Source organism: Anomalospiza imberbis, chromosome 11 (genome assembly GCF_031753505.1).
Source record: "Anomalospiza imberbis isolate Cuckoo-Finch-1a 21T00152 chromosome 11, ASM3175350v1, whole genome shotgun sequence".
Taxonomy (NCBI): domain Eukaryota; kingdom Metazoa; phylum Chordata; class Aves; order Passeriformes; family Viduidae; genus Anomalospiza; species Anomalospiza imberbis.
In genome coordinates, this window is record NC_089691.1 from 21,503,117 (window position 1) to 21,523,724 (window position 20,608).

The following is a 20,608-nucleotide window of genomic DNA, read 5'->3' on the forward strand; positions in this document are numbered from 1 at the left end:
CTGTTGGTTAAGTGAATGATAAAAAGTCAGGAAATAAAGATTTTATGGTATGAAGAAAAGCTGACTTTTGTATCACTGCCACAGCTTCAGCCACAAACTCCTTGTGTAGCACAGACTAAAACTGTACCTAAGATCTGACGTGAGGATTCAGCCAGGGCACCCTGGGAACTCGGCCAGAGAAGTGGGTGAAGACCAAGGTCAGGAGAAGAAAATAGAAAAATAGGGACAAGACAGAAAACCGGGAGCGAACGGGAAACAGAACACGTAAGAGGGCTGACACAGCCAGCTCTAAATCCTCGAATTTCAGGCTCAGATGACTCTTATGGTTCACAGAATCATGGAATATCCTGTGTAGGAAAGGACCCACAGGGATCATCCAGTTCAACTCCTGACCTGCACGGACACCCCAACAATCCCACCCTGGCCATCCCTGGCAGTGCTGTCCAAACCCTCCTGGAGCTCTGGCAGCCCCGGGCTGTGCCCATTCCCTGGAGAGCCTGGGCAGTGCCCAGCACCCTCTGGGGATGTGAGTCCCTGTGCCCTTAGCTTGAGGTTTGCCTCTCTACAGGGCACAGAAACCCAAATGTTTGAGTCCTGAGAGGCCGCGGTATTTTTGTGACATCTCTGTGTGACTCTCAATGAAGTTTGAAAACATTTAGAACCAGGACTCAAAGGCCAGGTGGGAAATCTCTCAGCAGGTTCATGCCCTGCCTTAGACACAGGTTATGTGTCGTGAGGGTGACACTGCTCACGCCAGCCCCAGTGACCTGCAGAGTGTGCCAGGGACGTGTGTGCCGCTGGAGGGGACTGTTGAGGACCAAGCCCAACGACGGAAGGGGGCTGACTCTAGAGCCTAAGGATGGAAGGGTGCTAACCCTGAAGCTCAGCGATGGAAGGTGCTGTGAGCCCTCGGGCCAAAGGATGGCAGGAAGGGATGTTCACCCGGGGTCTGAAGGATGGAAAGAAGGGATGTTAACCCTGGATCCGAACAATGGGAGGGATATTAACCCTGGATCCAAAGGAAGGAAAGGATGTTAACCCTGGATCCAAAGGAAGGAAGGAAGGGATGCTCACACTGGATCCAAAGGAAGGAGGGGATTTTCCCCTGGATCTAAAGGAAGGAGGGGATGTTCCCCTGGATCCGAAGGAAGGAAGGAAGGAAGGGATGCTCACTCTGGATCCAAAGGAAAGAAGGGATGCTCCCCTGGATCCAAAGGAAGGAGGGGATGTTCCCCTGGATCCGAAGGAAGGAAGGAAGGAAGGAGGGAAGGGATGCTCACTCTGGATCCAAAGGAAGGAAGGAAGGGATGTTCCCCTGGATCCAAAGGAAGGAAGGAAGGGATGTTCCCTCTGGATCCAAATGAAGGAAGGAAGGAAGGAAGGGATGCTCCTCTGGATCCGAAGGAAGGAAGGGATGCTCCCCTGGATCCGAAGGAAGGAAGGGATGCTCCCCGGGATCTGAAGGAAGGAAGGAAGGAAGGAAGGAAGGGATGCTCTGCTGGATCCGAAGGAAGGAAGGGATGCTCCCCTGGATCCGAAGGAAGGAAGGGATGCTCTGCTGGATCCGAAGGAAGGAAGGGATGCTCCCCGGGATCCGAAGGAAGGAAGGGATGCTCCCCGGGATCCGAAGGAAGGAAGGGATGCTCCGCTGGATCCGAAGGAAGGAAGGGATGCTCCCCGGGATCCGAAGGAAGGAAGGGATGCTCCCCGGGATCCGAAGGAAGGAAGGGATGCTCTGCTGGATCCGAAGGAAGGAAGGGATGCTCCCCTGGATCCAAAGGAAGGAAGGGATGCTCCCCGGGATCCGAAGGAAGGAAGGGATGCTCCCCGGGATCCGAAGGAAGGAAGGGATGCTCCCCGGGATCCGAAGGAAGGAAGGGATGCTCTGCTGGATCCGAAGGAAGGAAGGGATGCTCCGCTGGATCCGAAGGAAGGAAGGGATGCTCCCCGGGATCCGAAGGAAGGAAGGGATGCTCCCCGGGATCCGAAGGAAGGAAGGGATGCTCCCCGGGATCCGAACCATGCCCGCGGCAGCCCCGGGCGCACACCGAGGCCGGGGGCGGGGCCGCGCGGGGGCGGGGCCGGGGGCGGGGCCATGTCTCGCCCCGCCCCCGCAGCCGGTGCCGCGCGCGGAGCAGCCAATGGGAGCGCGGCCCGTCAGCTGACCCGCGGCGCCTTCCCAGGTGCGCGCCGGCGGCGGCTCAGAGCGGGCGGCACCGCGCACCGGCACCGGCACCGCGCCGCCGCTCCCGCGGTCCTGGGGGCGGGCAGCAGGCACGGAGGGACCGCTCCATCCCTCCATCCATCCCTCCATCCATCCCTCCATCCATCCCTCCATCCATCGCTCCCCGCATCCCGGCGCGCTGGGACCGCGGCGGCAGCAGCGGATGTGCAGCCCCGGGGGACGACCGCGGCAGCGCCCGGCCGGCGGTGAGTGCGTCCGCCGGGCTCGGGGGAGGGAGCGGAGGCTGCGGGAGCGCCGCGGGTGCAAGGGCTCCGCTCCGGGCTGCGGGGATGTGCGCTGCGATGCGGTGATGTGCGGTGCGGCCCGGGGACAGAGCAAAGTTTGCGGTGGCGGGCGCGCCCCCGGTGCCCCCCGGGGGAGTCCCCGCGGGCTGCGGGGTTTCGGTGGCTCCGCACCGCGCCGGGACCGCCCCGGGGCTGCGGCCGCCTCGCACCTCCGGGGCTGCGGGGTTTCGGCTGCAGCATCGCTCTCCTCCTCCTCCTCTCTCTCGGGTGCTCCGCTGCTCCCCGGGCCGGTTTGCGGTAAATCGGGGATTCCTGGGGGGGGAATCGCCGGTCCCGGGTGCCGGCGGTGGGCGCGGGGCCGGCGGTGCGGCAGCGCTGCCCGCGTCCCCCATTTGCATGCGAATGGGAGCGGATCCCGGCAGATGTCCTGCCTCATCCATTCACCCGGAGGAATGCGAGGAGACAAGGAGCCTTCAGTGTGACAATGGCCCTTCAGAAAGCGGCATAAAGGCGCAGTGTGAGCGGGGCCGCGGCTCCGCCGCCCTCCTCCCGCGGCCGCGGCTTTGTGCGCGGGGCGCTGCGGGCGGAGCGGCCGCTCCGCGCCCGGGGGCTGCGGGACCGGCCACGGGAGAGAGCGGGGCGGGCGAGGGATGCTCCCCGGGTCCCTGCTGCAGCGCACCTGCCCTTCGGGAGGGCTCTTTCGGAAGTCTGTTGCCCCAGAGGTGCGGGGAGAGGCGCGGGGCAGCGGCAGCTCTTTGCCCCGGGACCGGCGGTCCCTAGCCCCAGGTCTGGCGGCCGCGGGCGGACAAAGGGACCGGCCCCGCTGCCGCCCCTTTGTCGCCCCTGTCAAAAGGCCCTTTGAGCGCGGGGCCGGCCCCCGTTCCCTGCGAGAGGAGGGACAGGAGCGAGGCGCATTGTGCCAGCGGCTCAGCCCTGCCGGGGCCGCACAACAGATGTTCGCCTGCGATTCTCGCTCTCCCCCAAGTTATTCTCTCCCCCAGTGCTGGCTCGGGGCGCATCTCCCACCATTTCAGGGAAAGCAGCAGAATTAAACTCAAAGTAGGCAATAATGTTGTCCAAAGGTGAAAGATCACACGCAGGGTGCTTCTGTTCCTGTCCTGGAGCTGTGCGATAGCTCCCAAGTAACGAGCCCCTTCAATAAAAACTAGTTTGGAAACCTTTAAGTCTTTTCCTTACAGACTTACAGGGTCCCTATAAAAGGAGACCCGTATTTCTGAAGATCATAAACCTGTTCTGGCCAATAGCTCAGATGTACCCACAGGGAGATCACAGAGCTTTGAATGACCGAGGGCACACCCAGCATCAGTCCTGCTGTTGTCCAAAGGATCCGACCAAACTGAGTCCCAAAGTCTTGCAAGTCGGAATTTAAATTAACGGCGGACATACTGAGAGGGACAAAGCAGTGCACGAAGCTTCCCAGACAGGAGTAGTGAGGAGAGCCAGGATGGTTCTGCTCTCAGCCCTGGGCCAGGGCACAGCCCCTGGGGTCCCTGTCCCCCTGCTCTGCAGCCTCTGTTGTGCCACTGCTCCGGGACAAGAGCTCCAGTTTAACTTTTACCTTGGCAGTTAAAAGTTATCTGCACAACATTTTATGTAGCCCATATAAAATTATCTCTCCCAGTAGGCATTTTGGACTTTCTTAGACCAGTTATTGTAATGACCATAAAGTCTGTTCCATTTACCTAGAACAGACACGATAACACTACTGATCATCAAAGGAAACAGGATTTTGCATTAAGTTGGACAACTATAGAAGGATAACAACTTCTCACGTGAACTGTGAAGGACCTTTTTTAACTGCCATAAATAATGCTGAGCCCGTCCAAATTCAGGCTGAAAAAAGAAACTTCTGTTCAGTCTGACCTCACAGGGAACAGCCCTGGCACAGGGTGCCCAGAGAAGCTGTCACTGCCCCTGGATCCCTGGCAGTGCCCAAGGCCAGGTTGGACACTGAGGCTTGGAACACCTTGGGACAGGGGGAGGTGTCCCTGCCATGGCAGGGGGTGGCACTGGATGATCTTGAAGGACCCTCCCAACCCAAACCAGTCTGCAATTCCATAATTCTCTGTGTGTGTTTGGTTCCAGCTCGTGGAGCCAATGGGATAATTTCAACAAGCAGTGGTTAAGCTCTCATCACCATTAGCATCGCTCATTCCTAAATCCCCCTGGTGCCGGGTGCCCAGCTCGGTGCCGCGGGCGGAGGAGGGGATGCTGCAGCCTTTGTTTCACACCGATACAGTAGCGTGGCACTGCAGAAGGCAGGGAAAACTTTTCCTAATCGGCGTGCTGGATTCCTGCTGCATCCGGCTGCTGCCTGGCTGCTGCTGCCAAGGAGGGCGGCACATCCCTGCTCCGCGGCTTTCTTTGGAGGGACACTGAAAACACCTTGGATGAATCACAGCAGCGGTCAAGTATTGCTGCTACTGCAGCCTGCATAGCTTAATATTCACTGGAAAGGGGATTAATTTGCATTATTGGGTCTGCAGATTTCTTTTTGTTGTTGTTAGGGATGATAGAGACTCATCCACATTTAAACAATATTTTTTAAATATTTTTTTAGTTTATCTCATTAATCTTTTGAAGCTCTTGTTTCTGTTAATGATAGCAATGAGTAAAAATGGGGACTTTGTTCACAAAGCTCTGAGCCACATTATTTCTGTCTCTTTCGGAGCTGCTCCTCCCCCAGGTGAGTGACTTGTTTGGTCCCAGGTCTGGCTTTGTGTCAGGCTCAGACCAGGATCAGGTATCAGAAAAAAACCCCAAACAAACAAAACCCAAGGAGAAGAGTTAAGTGATGTTTATAGAACAGCTCTGGTTGAAAAGTATTTATTTTAGTTCATTTTTCAACCAGCAAAGTAGCAAGATGCTGCAAATATTTACAGAGGAGCCAAAATTTTCCAAAATAAAAATCCCTCTGTCTTCCTGTGCACTTTGTCACCACGGAGGCGCCTGTTCTTTGAAGCCCTGATTAATATAGATGAGTTGTAATTTTCTGACCAAGCCATCCTAGTTCACATATATTATTCCATTGGCAGACATGTGGTCCCCACAGCTGTCCCCTCATTTGTGTATGAAATGGAAACACTGGTGGCATTTGTAGGTTACCATAGTTACACGAACAATACACGTGTGAGGCTTCATCCTGCCAAGCTCCAGATTTTTTTCCTGGCAGACATTTTGTAGACACAGAACTGAAGAAAATCTATGTAAAGTTTTTGGAAGCACATAAATGCAGCCCTCCTCCTCCTCTCTGTTTGTATAAGGCTCGTGGACAGCAAGCCTGCGTTTCAGCCCAGCACGGCTGATTCCTGCAGCCCCTTCCAGCTGGAACTGCCAGCCTGGAGACCCATGATGCTCCCAGGAACCGAGAATTCCAGGTTGTGCTCCAGAGCAGTTAAGCCATTAACAGAGTCAGGCCTTAAACACATCTTTCCCAAAATCATTTGTGAGTTCTACACAAAAGGGACTTTGGAGCTGGGATGGTTTTTCTGCTGACTCTGTTAGGAGGGTTGGCAGTTCCTGGAGGGCTCCTGGGAGAGGGGAGAGGTGGGAAGCAGCCAGAGCCCCATGCCAGAACAGAAATCCAAGAAAACCCACTACAAATACTCCCATACTCTGTTTTGTCTCTGCAATTAACATGTGGGAGGAAAGATGGGCAAGAGCAGAGAAAATCAAAGAGCTGGCTTAGGAACTGGTTTTGTTGGTTTGTCATTAATTATTAAATAATGGTGTTTCTCTAAGATTTGGAGGGCCTGAGTTCTGCGCAGGGAACTCACAGGACCACTTTGATAAGAAACACTCACTGCAGGTGTGCCTGAGTTACTCAAAGACTTTACCAGTCTCACTCTTTTCCTGCAGCTGAGCAATTAAGTTCTTCACTAAATGGACTCTGTAAGGTCAGAGCTGTACACGCCTCCATGGAGGGCTGAGAGCTCCCCAGCTGAAAGTTCTTCCGAACCCCACTCTTATTCTTTGCTGCTTCAAACCCTGCAACTTTATTCAAATTTTGTTTTGCTCTTTAGATGTCATCTTTCCTTTTTCTGTGTATGGCACTGAAGAAAAATACTGGATTGGCCTATTTTGGATTGGCCTAATTCTCACCCTGGTGAAGGCAGGATAAGTCTGTGGTATCAGTGAGACAAGAATTAGTCTTTGCTCTTAATTTCTCCTGTAAAATATTTTTATAACCTCTCTTTCTATGTCGTAAGACCTTAATTTGGTGTTATAAGGCAGTGTTTCCCTGACATTCCATCTGGCTGAATTATTAAAAGAACAGGACCTGGTTTTTACCTGGAGCACAGTTTCTAAAGATCGAGTATTTGCAGTGGAGTATTGCCTTTTTCTTGCCTTTTTAACTAACAGAACAACAAGGGAAAGCAAGTTTAAGTAACGAGCCTGAAATATTGAACAGGGTGCTGTAGTGAGAATGCACTGAAGTTATAAAAGTGCCAGGAGAAACAGCTCTTAACCTTATTTTATTGGGTACAGCAGCCTTGCTACATAATTTTCTCTCCTGAGGTGCTGCCCTCTAGCCCTCAGTGGTCACACAGGGCAGTATTTTCCCTGAACAATTCCCAAGCTGAAGCAGCTGAACTCAGAGGCAAACCTTACTTGGGGGTTTTAGTTAGAAATTTCAGAGGTTGTCAGTCAGCATCTCATTTCCAGGTATTTAATTTAACTAACTCTGGTGATTCCAGCAATTTGGGCATCTGTCAGCTTGCATTAGAGCAGGAGAGCCAAGGGCTTTTGGAAGCCAAGCCCCCCCGAAGGTACCTGGCAGGGTTTGCCTGGCCGGAGTCTCAGCTCTGGGGTGGCTGCTCCCCACCAGTGCTGGGCAGGCGCAGCCCCCACCCTGCTGCTGTGGGAGAGCTGTTCTGGCCCTGGAAGGGAGCAGAGCCCCAGGCAGGTTTCGGGGTGGGGGTCTCTTCACACTCCAGAGGCGCCCACAGCCCGTTCTGCACCGCGGTGCTGGGAGCCAGCGCTGCCCCAGTGCAGCCCGGCTCCCTGGCACTCCAGGGGGGACTCCCAAAGGACTCCTGGGGCTGCAGGGGCACTTCCACCCCTGAGCTCAGCTGGGAGCCACTGGCTTCACCCCAAAGGGCTTGGTTTGTGACAGGCAGGGGGTGGCAAAGGCAGGTGCGGGATGGAAGAGCAGCGCAGCTGAGCCTGGGACGGGGGAAGGTGCAGGGATGGGTCTGGCACCTGGACTGGGATGGATTGGGGATCACCTGCCAGAAACACGAGCTCTGCTTCCACACACACATTTCAGAAACACACACCTTACATGGTGGGGCTGAGACCCAAACCAGATTTCTCCATGCTCAACAAAAGCTTTTCCAAGTGAAAGAAGCTCCCCGTGTGGCAATGCAGATAAGCCAGAGCTCCAGCCCTGCCACTGCAGAGTTTCACCTGAGGTCACTGCTCCTTGTTTTATCCTGTTCTAAGGAGAACACTCCTGTCTGGAGAAGCCATGTGGCTGGTTAAGCTCATGGGAGATGTTCCCTGGCTTCCTTCTCCGCCCTGGAGTCTGACAGATCACATCCTAAGGAACTGCTACAAAACACCTGAAAGTTATTCAGAGAGAATCCCTGAGCTTGTCCAGAGTTTGGTAGAATAACATTTTACCTTGTTTTAATAAAATAACAGTCTAATCATGGATTGTCTTTTTGTAATTTGAAAATGTTTATCATTTATATAATGAATCCTTACTTTTCTGTTATTTCATGCATCATATCATTTATATGATTAAGCAAGTCCAAAACTATCTAATAAATTCATACCTTGCTAATGTGCTGCATACAATTACTGGGATGCAGATGAGCTACTGATTGGCCTTGTTAAATTTTTAAATTACAAATGATCCATCATTCTAACAGAAATAGAGTAAATATTGATAGTTCCAGAGAGCCACCAGTGACTTGCAAATGCATTGAAAAATAACTTATCTTAGCCATAGGTGAACAAGCAGTTGCAAAAATGAAGTTTTTTAATTGCTGCTTGAAAATGGGTCTTTAAAATGGGTTCATTATAGTAAAAGGCACCAAGTAAAACCAGGTCAGTGTTTTTTCTAAGTTCATTGACAAATCTGTTTTCCTTTCTCTTTCTGCCCCCTTTAAGTGCAACAAGTCTGGTTAATACAAATTAAGCATTATCATGCCCAAATTAATCACTGTAATTAGGTAAAGATTTTATCTATAAAACACCAACAACTTAAAATTTTGAGAGGAAAAAACCTCCTTTCTGCAACAGGCGGAAATTTTAGTACCTCTGTGTTTTGCAAGCACTGATGAGAAAAACAATCCATGGAAAACCAGGGATGTGGCCCTGACCAGCCTGAGGACTGAAGCTCAAGGGACAGTTTGTAGCCTGTTCTTAAACACACAGTACATTAAATAGGATGCATTTTCTCTTTCTTAACGTCATGAACGTCTCAAAGCAAAACTGTTTTCTGCATGGAGCAGAGCAGCAGAGTTCAGGTGATACATGAGATCAAGGGAGATGGCTAAATCCAGGCTGTGGGGGTTTCACACCCAGCTGACCGAGCTTTCCTGTCCTGATCACATGGCAGTGCTCCCTAAATGATTTTGGAATGAAACAGTGGTGGGGGGAACACGAATTTCATGTGGCAGAAGTGCAGAAAGACTCGTGGAAAGGGGGAGGGTTATGGGATACAGCAGTGGAACTGGAGAGAGAGAAAAGAGCCTTTTTCTCAGGTCAGAGTAAAGCCTTGGTTCAGAGCAGTTCCAAACCCAAATCTGTGGCCACTTAATGGAATTAGTTCTGTCCCTTCCCAGCTTGGTTGAGTTCCAGATCTTTGTCTTTCTATTATATCTCAGCACCTCCCATGCTAAATCCATTTATTTTGTTAGTGGTATGCTCACAGTCTTTCCTATCAGATCTTCCCATATCAGCCAACTCAATATATGGGTTTATTAACATTTAAATATATATATAGCTCAGAAACAGAGAATTGGATTTTGTAAGCATAAAACTCAGGGAAAAAAATCAATAAAAGTCTGTTTTGTTCTAAGGGCTAAAGTCTGTGTCAGCACACTACATGTACAAACTGTGTAGATATAGATCTAGGCTAATAGTAAAATACAGTTTAATACTTAATCACTAATAATTGAAATGCTAACACACACTACAGCCACAGGAAACAGAATTATCAAAACAGAGTGTAATGAGGACCAGAAAAAGAACTTTTTTCCTTGATTGAAGAATTGAAGATAAGCAATTGAAGCTCCATGCACATATAATTTTTAATAACAAGCCTTATGCATTCCCTACAGCCAGCACCATTGTGTTGATTTATAAATACCTCCAGAGCTCCTGACTCATTCTGGTTGGGATTTATCAGGCACCGTTTGCAGCACAGGGTTTTTTGGCATCCTCTGTGGTAGTAACAGCCACGTACACGCCGGGGTCTTTCCCAACTGTGGGGGATCCTGAGTGACTCACAAAACTGGAGTTTGATCTAGAACTGTGTAGGAAGCAAAATAATCACACTGCCAGAAGCCAGTCAGCGAAAAGGATTTTCTGTTACTTCAGGAAAATCCTCTGGAGTTCTGGCATCCCTGTTTCTCCTGGCTAAAAATATTCCTTGTGTGCTCCTTCTTTTGTTTTTATTAACACTTTGCTTCCACTGGCCAAGCTCCTTGGCTCTCAGAGTGGTCAAAACACAAAAAGGGAATTCTACTCCAAAATCCAACCCAATCTCTTCAAGCCCTTTGTCCTCTTTCATTTTTTTTAGGTTTTTGTTTGAATTGTGCTGATTTTGATAGATGGTAAGAAGCAGAGATTTTCTGAGCTGCTCTGTATGAAATCCTCGGGAGGGAGGTGCCCCCGTGGGTTACAAAGATGCTCAGCTCCTTCCACGTGGTTCTGAGATCCCAAATATGCCACGACTCAATCCCTTTCTACTCTTTAAATATGGTAAGAAGCCAATTCCTCTACCTTTGGTCCTCTTTCGTTCGTCAGCCAGCAGATACACAACATGCAAAAAGTAGTTGGAAGAGGTTTCCCAAATTAGTTATGCTCTGGAAATTCTAGATACTGTACTAAAACCAATTAGGTTTCAATTCTCCCTTGCATTAAAATGGAGAGAGGGCTGGGGATGGGTTAGGGTGTGTGAGGGGGAAAGGAAAGCACACCCCAGGGGTTTGCCCTCCACCTGCAGGGCAGGGAGAAGGGAAGAGCTGCAAGGAAGGGCTCAGGGTCCTGGATCTTAACCTGGCACTGGAATGGGTTGACTCTCAGAAATGCTGATCTAACCAAGCAGCTTCCTCTGGTGATGATGTGGAACCAGAACAACGGTCACAGATGGGATTCTTCTGCATCAAATGGAATCAAAGCTTTGCCTTCACATCAAACCCTTTCAGCAGGACATAAAAACTAGTCCTGGACAACAGAACAGCCTATGTTGTCCCAAAATCATTCATGAAGAGAAACGCAGTAAGAAAGCTGATAATAATTTGTGTTCCCAGCATAAGAATATTCCTGCTGCACAAACACATCTCACCTTTCAGGTTTCAAGGCCATGAAGGTTATGAGGTTTTTCTTTCCTAAAGCAAATACCCTCTATAATTTGACAGCCCACTGTTTGGCAAGCCCTTGTTATTCCTGATGTTTCTAATATGACTGGTTAATGCCACCAATTCTATGGTGGATTTGATGGGCCATCAATACCCAGTGGCTGCTCCCTGCAGGGGATCCAGCCCCTTGCCCTCCAGAGCAGTCTGTGAATGAAAACCATTTTTCCCCCTCCTGCAAATTTACTTCAATATTTTAATGAAAAATACTGTATCAGATGCGAGTCTTAAGAATAAGCTCCAATAAATTACAAATTTCCAAGCTGTAATATGCTGTTTCTGCAGCGCAGACCTTATGAATAGGATGCTCTTCGCAGTTCTTTGGTGGAGATAAGAGTAGTATTTTTCAAAAGAACACAGATAAAGTATGCTAAGGTTGTCTCGAGATACAGCAAATCGCCTTCTCACCAGAGCTTTCCCCAAAATAAAACACAGACCTTATTTTGATGGAATGTGTGTACAGATGAGAAGAAAAAGTAGGCATTATTTGCAAGGAAAAGAACCTTCAAAACTTTAATATTATAAATCCCTGAAGATGTGTTTTGAGGCTTTATACCATTATTACATGTCCTACGGGCCCTTGTTTCTGTATTTCCTTTTAATACCCAGCTCCCACGTTCAGATTTTTTTCAAGCTCCTTCAACTGTCATCATTTTCAGCTTGATTTTTCTCTATTTTTCACAATTCAGACCTGTAAATAGCTTATTTCCTGATGACACTGGAGACTTTAAAAACCACACTATAAAAGGCTTATTATCAAGCATTATTCCTCAATATTTTTCTAAATACACAGGATTGCCCTTGTAAATTTAATTCCTGGGAAAGGAGCCCATTCTGTGAGTTGGCTGCAAATGTCCTGGTTATTAAACTCCAAGTTCTCTTTCTCTAGGATGTACAAGGTCACTGATGCTCTTGACTGGAGCAAGCCTGACTTTAGCAACCTGCTTTTAGACTGGGTTTAGTGTCGAGCTTACAGCTGGGGTTTAGAGGCTGCTCCTGTTTCAGTGCCTCTCCCTCCTAAAGCCTGGCCCGAGGCGCAGGCTCAGCTGAGCAGGGCACCAATCCCTGTTTTATCCAGGAAAATGGGGATGCACAGCTGCAGGGGCCCTGCTGAAGGGCAGGGCAGGGCAGGTTTTACCTCCAACACGCACAAAACCCTTTCCTTAAGCTTGCCCAGCTGCCTTAACCAGCCTGCAGTGATCCCAGCCTGAGCTCCCTGTGGGCTCCCTCGCCTCCAGTGAGGCTTCCAGCATCCAGAGCTCCTTTGCCAGCCCAACCTCCAGCTGAAGGTCCCCTCTCCCAAGAGGCTCTTCACAGAGTCAGAGAACGGGTCAGGCTGGAAGGGACATCTGGTGCCACCTCCCTGCTCCAGCAGGGCCATCCCAGAGCACAGGATTGTGTCCAGATGGGTCTGGAATACCCCCAGGGAGGAGACTCCAGCCCCTCTCTGGACAGTGTGTTCAGTGTGTGGTCAGTGCACAGGGAAGTTCTGCCTCATGCTCAGCTGGAGCTTCTGGGCATCAGTTCCTGCCCGTTCCTCAGGGACACAGCAGGGCCTGGATCTGTACTGCTCCCAGTCTGAATTCCATCTCCCATTTCCACGATGTCAGAACCCAGCACACCCCTCTGGCTGCCCTGGCTGCCTCGAGACCCTGGCAGGGGCTCGGAGACCTTGGCACCAAGTCAAAAACACCTGTGGCTTCCATTTTAGCCTGTGGGAAAAGCTGCCAACTCTGTGTGAGGAATTACAAGCCACAAGGGTTTGAGTAGTGTGATAACTGGATTAACACAGGGTGGAAAAGTAGAATTTTGGGGCTTTTAGAATGGCATTCAGGGGGCAAGATGGAGGAATTTGGGCATGTCCTGACCTTCTTCTCCTTCTCCTTGCCCTCCATGTCTTGCTGTGATGGTGACACTTTTCTGTTGGTTTAAGGCACAGACACACTGCCCAACATCAATGACAGACATTGGCACGTTATTGCAAACATGGCACACGGAGTTTTTGGTATAAAATGTGAACACCGCCCTGAGGGCAGACAGAATGCCATGGCCGACCTGCTGGACAGAGCTCAGCAGGGCAGAGAGAGAATGTTCTAGATAAGGGAAAATAAACAACCTTGAGAAGCCGACCCTGCGCATCCAGACTCCTTCTTTGGCTGCACGGGTTGGGAAACGAGGACTTTTACACCCTTGGGGTCACCTCGACACCCGGACCCCGAGACCACCTAAAGCCCCCCCAGTTCTCCTAGCTGGCACTAACCCTGCTCCAGGTGCCTGGGCAGGGCTGTCCCACCTGCATTCCCCTGCTGCCCCACCCGGCCCAGGCTGCAGCAGCCAGGACAGGTTTTCCTGGTGCTGATGGAAGGCAGGAGCTGCACGAGTCGTTAGCAGAACAGACAATTTTCCAGCACACAGCTCAGGTACTGAGGCTCAGCCTGGGAAAGAGGGGAGGAACGAGAGATCAGTGTGTGCTTCTGGCTCTCAGCAACTGCAGAATAAATTGCTTGTCTTAGCCTGAGGTAATTTCTTTGTGTATCTGATCCCTCCAACTTTTACCTGGGCACACTCAGTGCAGGTGGCTGCTGACCAAAATCTGGGCTGATGCTACTGCAATACAAAAGAAATTCTTCAAGGATGAGCCACCTAACTGTGGGGAGGGAGGATTTGCTGTGGCAGCATCACTGTTTCAAAATGCACCCAGATATCCATGTGCAAACAGGATTGTTGCTCTTTTCAGCGAATTTTAATAGTGACCATTAATACAGTTGTCAGGGAAGTGACAACACTTTGTTTTCCTATTACCAAGCAAAAATGTTTAATGGCTGTTCTTTTTAGTTGACAGGTTAACTGTGAACACTTTTAATGAACAGTTTCTTTCATGCTTGTCCCTTCATATTTTCATCTTCCTGCACAGGAGGTTTAAATGTACTTTTTCTTCCGATCACCCACCCAACCTCACTCTTTAGGAGCCACCAGGCAGGCCGTGGCTGCCAGGGCACACCTCTTCCCACCCATCCCCTTTCCAAGGAAAACTGAAATGAAGGATCTTCTACTCCATAACCAAACACCCACCCTCGTGATTTCTTAGGCCAAACAAATTCTCAGTATTAACCATCCTTCAGAACATAGGTGGAAAGGGAAGCGTTAGACCTCCCCATGGCAGACAGGAATGATGCTCCTGTTTCTGCCCTCAGGGAACAGGAACAAGCCAGCACCCCAGGGCAGCTGCTGTGGGTTTGCTGGTGACAGAAATGTGGCTTTTTTTTCTGCACTGGGTACTGAGCAGTGCCATGGAAAATGCATTTAATTAGCTCAGAGTAAAATAATTCCCTCCATATCTCTCACATAAAATTAGCCATTATTTCTGCTGATATCAAGTTACCAGCTGTTACAACTGCTGTTGTGGGTTGGAACAGCAGAAAATATGAATCTAACAAATGAGAGGGAAGGCAGGGAATGCTAAAAGCTTTCCTTCACACCCTCAGTATCTGCGACACCAAACGTTGCAGAGGTGTCTGGGATCAGTCCTGCCAGTGCTGCAAAGACTGGAAAGCTGAGAATCCTGGGCAGAGGGATGGCTTTTGGTGGCTGCTCTGCTGTAGCTATGGTCAGGGCTGTGGATGGGGTTTTACACACCACAGGTAGCTAAAAACCAAAGCCCATGCCTTGGGTTGTCCCTCCTGCTGGGGCACACGGGGCTGCTAAGAATTCGCTCTTTATTACCCTGGAATTTCATTTCCAGCTTCATCCATGCCCTGGGCTGAGAGAGACTGAGGAAAGCAATGTGTGGGTTGTTTCTAAATTTGCAGTTAAATAAAATTAAATCCATTTGCAGTAGAAAATAGCTACAGAAGAGAACAAGCCACTAGGAACTTGTAAAATCATATATTTACAGTGATCATAAACCCAGAACTCCGGTCAATAAACCCACAAATGCCTTCTTAGCAAGGATGAACAATAACTGTAACGTGCAAGTAAGAGGATATAAATATTCAACAAAGAAAGATCGAATTTGATTTTTTTTTTTTGCAACATCTAGACATGCTCCTACATATTTTAAAAGAACCTTTGAAGTGTTTTTCAGGCAGTTTGGTTTCTAAAGCATTACATGATTCATACAGCTACATCAGGGCTAAAGCAGTAGTAGAACATCATTAGGGCCCTCAGCTTTGTAAGGCTCCAACTCCCTTCTCTTCATCCACTGAGAAGCTGCAGGAGAACTTCCACAGGCAGGAATTTTGGGGGCAATGCTCCCTTTTTGGTGCCCCTGCCCTGGGCCAGGTGCAGAGCAGGAGCAGGGACGTCCCTGTGTGAGGGGACAGCCCTCAGGGCCCCTCCTGTACCTGCCTGGGATTGTGACTGGGGGAAAGCACCGCCTGCATCATTCACTGCAAAATGCTGCCATTTGAAAATCTGCAATTAAATCAATTAAACTTCAGATGCCATCAATTTTCCTAGAACTGGCTGGCTTGGGTCAGCTACAAATGTGTTGCTGTGGAGGGAAGCATCCATCAGAGTCAGCAGAGCTCAGCTACGCCAGCCTCCTCATCACTCCACGCTAACACATCCCCTGCTGTCACGGTGCCATTGGGATTTACTTTTTAATACAGTCTTAGTCAATTCTTCCATCATTTGGAAGTTATTTGGGAAGGAATGTTGGTCCCACAGTTGGTTTTCCCCCCTCCAGCAGAGTCTGCTCAGCTCTCATTCAAGTCTCAGCTACCAGAGAGAAAATCTGACTGAACAGGGTCAAATGTATTCTGGGTCCCACTCCTCTTCCCCTTCCTCCAAAGCACAACCACAGAATAACAATATAAAAATAAATAATAAAATTGCTGTTGGGTGTGTTCTACCTACACCACTACATCGTAATCTGAAATAAAACATGGTAATTTCATTATTTAATATGATCAGATTTAGAAGTGAGCGTTGCACAAATGGGATTCCTGTCACCACTATCCAGAGGAGTATTTTAAACCTATTTTAGAAGCTGTATTTAGTTTTATTATTTTATATAGAACCATCTTTTGTGGGCTGTGACTTGGCTGAAGCTTTGCTACATTCTAATTGGAAAAGATGTGATTTCATCACTGAGTTCTCTCAGATATCACAGAGTCACAGAGTGGTTTGGGTTGGGAGGGACCTTAAAGCCCATCCAGTGCCACCCCTGCCACCTTCCACTATCCCAGATTGCTCCAAGCCCCATCTGACCTGGCCTTGGACACTTCCAGGGATGGGGAGACCACACAGCACAACCTGATTATTTTAGTTACATAAAAATCCAAACCTTTTGTTTGAGAAGTCTCAACTGCACTCACCAGAGTGAATTTCTGATGAAGGGAAGAGGAGAAATATTTTACTCGGAGATTTTCCTGGAATATGTGTTCAAATCCTCATGATACACCAGATGTTCTAAGGTGCCTGGACACAGCTGGGTTAATTTAAATGCACTCTTGCATGAACAACTTCAGGCTAAGCAGATAGAAATGTGGGGCTTACACAGCAATTTGGAACTGTGGTGAACAGTTCATACAATCACAATGCAGTACAAAGAGCTGAAATAAGGGCAGTATATTCATTTAATCAAATTTACTGTTATTGTTTGGTGCTGAGCTGGATTAAATCTAAGCTGTTATCTGGAACAGATTCGATTAGCTCGGATAAATTTTGGCAAAGTTCATAAGCATTTAGCTTCAAACTTCTAAACCAGCAGCTTCCTGAGCCTTAATTCCACACGCCTGAAATCCAAGCCCTGGGGACAGGGATTGGGCATTGACGCTCGTCTGAGACCCCGCTGTGCTCACCAGCACATCCTCCACCCTCAGCATTCCCAGGCCATTCAGACTACTCCTGCAGGGTAAATCTGAAAGGTATCCATCCCAAAGTTTCATTTTTAGGTAATTCACTCAGAGAGATTTCTCATGTTAACCCCAAGAAGGAGAGAGTTCCAAACCCTACATAATTTAGCTACACCAGATTGGGATTTTTGTAAGAGATTACTGTTAAAATAATGATTGTTTTCAGATATTTTCTTTCAAATGTTGAAGAAACTAAATAATAGATGAGCTATATATGAGCTGAGCATAACATATACCCTAATCTGCTTTCAGGACCGTCTTCAGGCACGGATTTACAGAAGATTCTAAAACACTGAGGAGCAGCTGGGAGTCTTCAGAACATTTCTTAACTTCATTAAACTCAGAAAATCATCTTTCACCTTTCTGGATGTTCAAGCCTTTCACCTTAAACATCAAGCTTTACGTTTTCTGCCTGATAGGGGATCACGCTCTTCCTCCGTGGGGATTTTAGGGGGCTGGGGAGCTGAACCCCCTCGCTGGCCAGCATGGCAAAGGTTAGAGTTGTTTTAACTGTGTGCCAGTTGGTGCTAGAATTGTTAATGAATTCATTAACTGAGTCTTCCATACAGAGCAGCGAGTGTCCACAGCTTTGTGTCTGTGAAATCAGGCCCTGGTTTACACCACAGTCAACCTACAGGGAAGCCACCACAGTTGACTGCAACGACCTCCGGTTAACAAAAATCCCCAGCAACCTCTCCAGTGACACTCAAGTCCTTCTGTTACAAAGCAACAACATTGCAAAGACCACAGACGAACTCCAACAGCTCTTTAATTTAACAGAATTGGATTTTTCACAAAATAACTTCACAAGTATCAGAGATGTGGGGCTCTCCAACCTCACTCAGCTTACAACTTTGCACCTGGAGGAGAACCAGATCACAGAGATGACTGACTACTGCCTGCAAGACCTCTGCAATCTGCAGGAGCTCTACATAAATCACAACCAGATCAGCAGCATTTCTGCAAACGCATTCTCTGGCCTGAAAAATCTTCTGAGATTACACCTCAACTCCAACAAATTAAAGGTTATTGACAGCCGTTGGTTTGATTCTACTCCCAACTTAGAGATTCTCATGATTGGAGAAAACCCAGTGATTGGAATACTTGATATGAATTTCAAACCACTCTCAAACTTAAGGAGTCTAGTTTTGGCAGGTATGTACCTCACAGACATTCCTGGCAATGCATTGGTAGGCTTGGATAGTCTGGAAAGTCTTTCTTTTTATGACAACAAGTTGGTGAAAGTTCCTCAGCTTGCACTTGAGAAAGTTCCCAATTTAAAATTCCTGGATCTCAACAAAAATCCAATTCATAAAATTCAAGAAGGGGATTTTAAAAACATGCTCAGATTGAAAGAGCTTGGGATCAACAACATGGGAGAACTCGTGTCTGTCGATAGGTACGCACTGGACAACCTGCCTGAGCTCACAAAGCTGGAAGCCACCAACAACCCAAAGCTGTCTTACATCCATCGCCTGGCGTTCCGCAACGTCCCTGCCCTGGAGAGCCTGATGCTCAACAACAATGCCTTGAATGCAGTCTACCAAAAGACAGTGGAGTCCCTCCCAAACCTGCGTGAGATCAGCATCCACAGCAACCCGCTCAGGTGCGACTGCGTCATCCACTGGATCAACTCCAACAAAACCAACATCCGCTTCATGGAGCCTCTCTCCATGTTCTGTGCTATGCCTCCAGAATACCGGGGGCAGCAGGTGAAGGAAGTGCTGATACAGGATTCAAACGAACAATGTCTTCCAATGATCTCTCACGAGACCTTTCCCAATCACTTAAACCTGGACATCGGCATGACGGTGTTTTTAGATTGCCGGGCCATGGCAGAACCTGAGCCAGAAATCTACTGGGTCACCCCTCTGGGCAATAAAGTCACCGTGGAAAGCCTCTCTGACAAATACAAGCTGAGCAGTGAGGGCACCTTGGAAATCTCCAACATCCAGGTTGAGGACTCCGGGAGATACACCTGCGTCGCTCAAAACATAGAAGGGGCTGACACGAGGGTCGCCACCATCCGGGTGAACGGGACGCTCCTGGATGGCACCCAGGTTCTGAAGATCTACGTTAAACAAGCCGAGTCCCATTCCATCCTGGTTTCTTGGAAAGTCAACTCCAACGTCATGACATCCAATTTAAAATGGTCATCAGCCACGATGAAGATTGACAACCCTCACATCACCTACACCGCCAGGGTCCCGGTGGATGTCCACGAATACAACCTCACACATTTACAACCCTCTACAGATTATGAAGTGTGTCTGACAGTGTCCAACATCCATCAGCAAACGCAGAGATCCTGTGTCAACGTCACAACCAAAAACGCGGCTTTTGCGCTGGATATTTCCGACCAGGAAACCAGCACGGCCCTGGCAGCGGTGATGGGATCCATGTTTGCTGTCATCAGCCTCGCCTCCGTCTCTGTTTATATCGCAAAAAGGTTTAAGAGGAAAAACTACCACCACTCATTGAAAAAATATATGCAAAAGACCTCTTCAATCCCCCTGAACGAGCTCTACCCTCCACTTATTAATCTCTGGGAAGGTGACAGTGAAAAAGACAAGGATGGCTCTGCAGAGACCAAGCCGACCCAAGTCGACACATCCAGAAGCTATTACATGTGGTAACTCAGAGGATATTTTGCTTCTGGTAGTAAGGAGCACAAAGACTTTTTTGCTTTATTCTGCAAAAACGACGAGTTGAAGACTTTTGTATTTTTGACTTTGCTAGTCCGTGGCAGAGCGGTGAGGACAGGTGGATATTTCAGGATTTTTTAGTATAGCGTATCGCAATGGGTTGACACAAATGGCAGCTTCACCTAGCTTCCAATTCTCTGTTTATTTTTTTTTTCTTTTTTGTTTTTTTGGGTTTTTTTTTTTTTTTTTAGTTATTGTGCTAAACTTAACACTGTCCTAACTCCAGTGCTGAATAAAAAGAAGGAGAGGCTGGGCGAGCCCGCGGTTCCGACGCCGCCGGCCCCGGTGTCCCGAAGCCATCGCGGGGCAGGATCGCACCGAGCCAACCCTCAGTTTTGGACCTGCAGTGAACTAGGTTTGTGACCCTGGTCTGAGGACTCTACCCTGAGAAAAGGAGACCCTGAATGATGTTAGTTGACTGTACTGTAATGTTGTATCAACTGATTTGAATGTTTTTGACTTTCAGCAATGAGTTTTCTTTTTTATTATTTTTGTAGTAGTTGAAGGCTTAGGTAAAGCTAACAGGCAATAGGAATAAGTACAAACAATTTTTTAATGTAACAGACTAAATGTTAATTGTTCTTATTCTTTTTCTTCTATTTAGTAGACACTTTTGAAGAATTACTAGAGTTTTGTTGTGTTTAAATCACCAACACACGGTGTTTAATGAAGGCAGAGCTATAATAAATTTAGTTTTGTTCTGATGTTTTTAATTTAGAAGTCACAATAATGCATTGGGTTTAGATGTCACTAGTTTGACTGGTGATCATGTTTTGACATAAAATATATCCAAAATGTTATATAAAAATATCATGGGGGTTTTTTCTTGATGAAATGAAGTTCCAGGTTCAGGTTTTTTATGCATTTATGTTAATAGCAGTGTTTTCTCTGCACTAGAGGCAAAATATGGAAAATAATTTATTGAGAAAAATGTCTCAGCATGGCTTTTGGACTGAGAGTCACA

At 48.3% G+C, this 20,608-nt stretch overlaps 1 protein-coding gene across 1 annotated transcript; it reads left to right on the forward strand.

The window, feature by feature from the left end:
- Nucleotides 1–2,203: 2,203 nt before the first annotated feature.
- Nucleotides 2,204–20,132, forward strand: LRRN1 (leucine rich repeat neuronal 1). Its single transcript, XM_068202346.1, has 2 exons — nucleotides 2,204–2,430; nucleotides 17,192–20,132. Exon 2 carries the CDS (start codon nucleotides 17,425–17,427, stop codon nucleotides 19,573–19,575), a length of 2,151 nt encoding a protein of 716 aa, XP_068058447.1. The 5' UTR covers nucleotides 2,204–2,430; nucleotides 17,192–17,424; the 3' UTR covers nucleotides 19,576–20,132.
- The last annotated feature ends 476 nt before the right edge of the window (nucleotides 20,133–20,608 follow it).

Bases quoted from the DNA above. Each gene is read 5' to 3' on its own strand.
- LRRN1 (XM_068202346.1), top strand. From the start codon at position 17,425: ATGGCAAAGGTTAGAGTTGTTTTAACTGTGTGCCAGTTGGTGCTAGAA.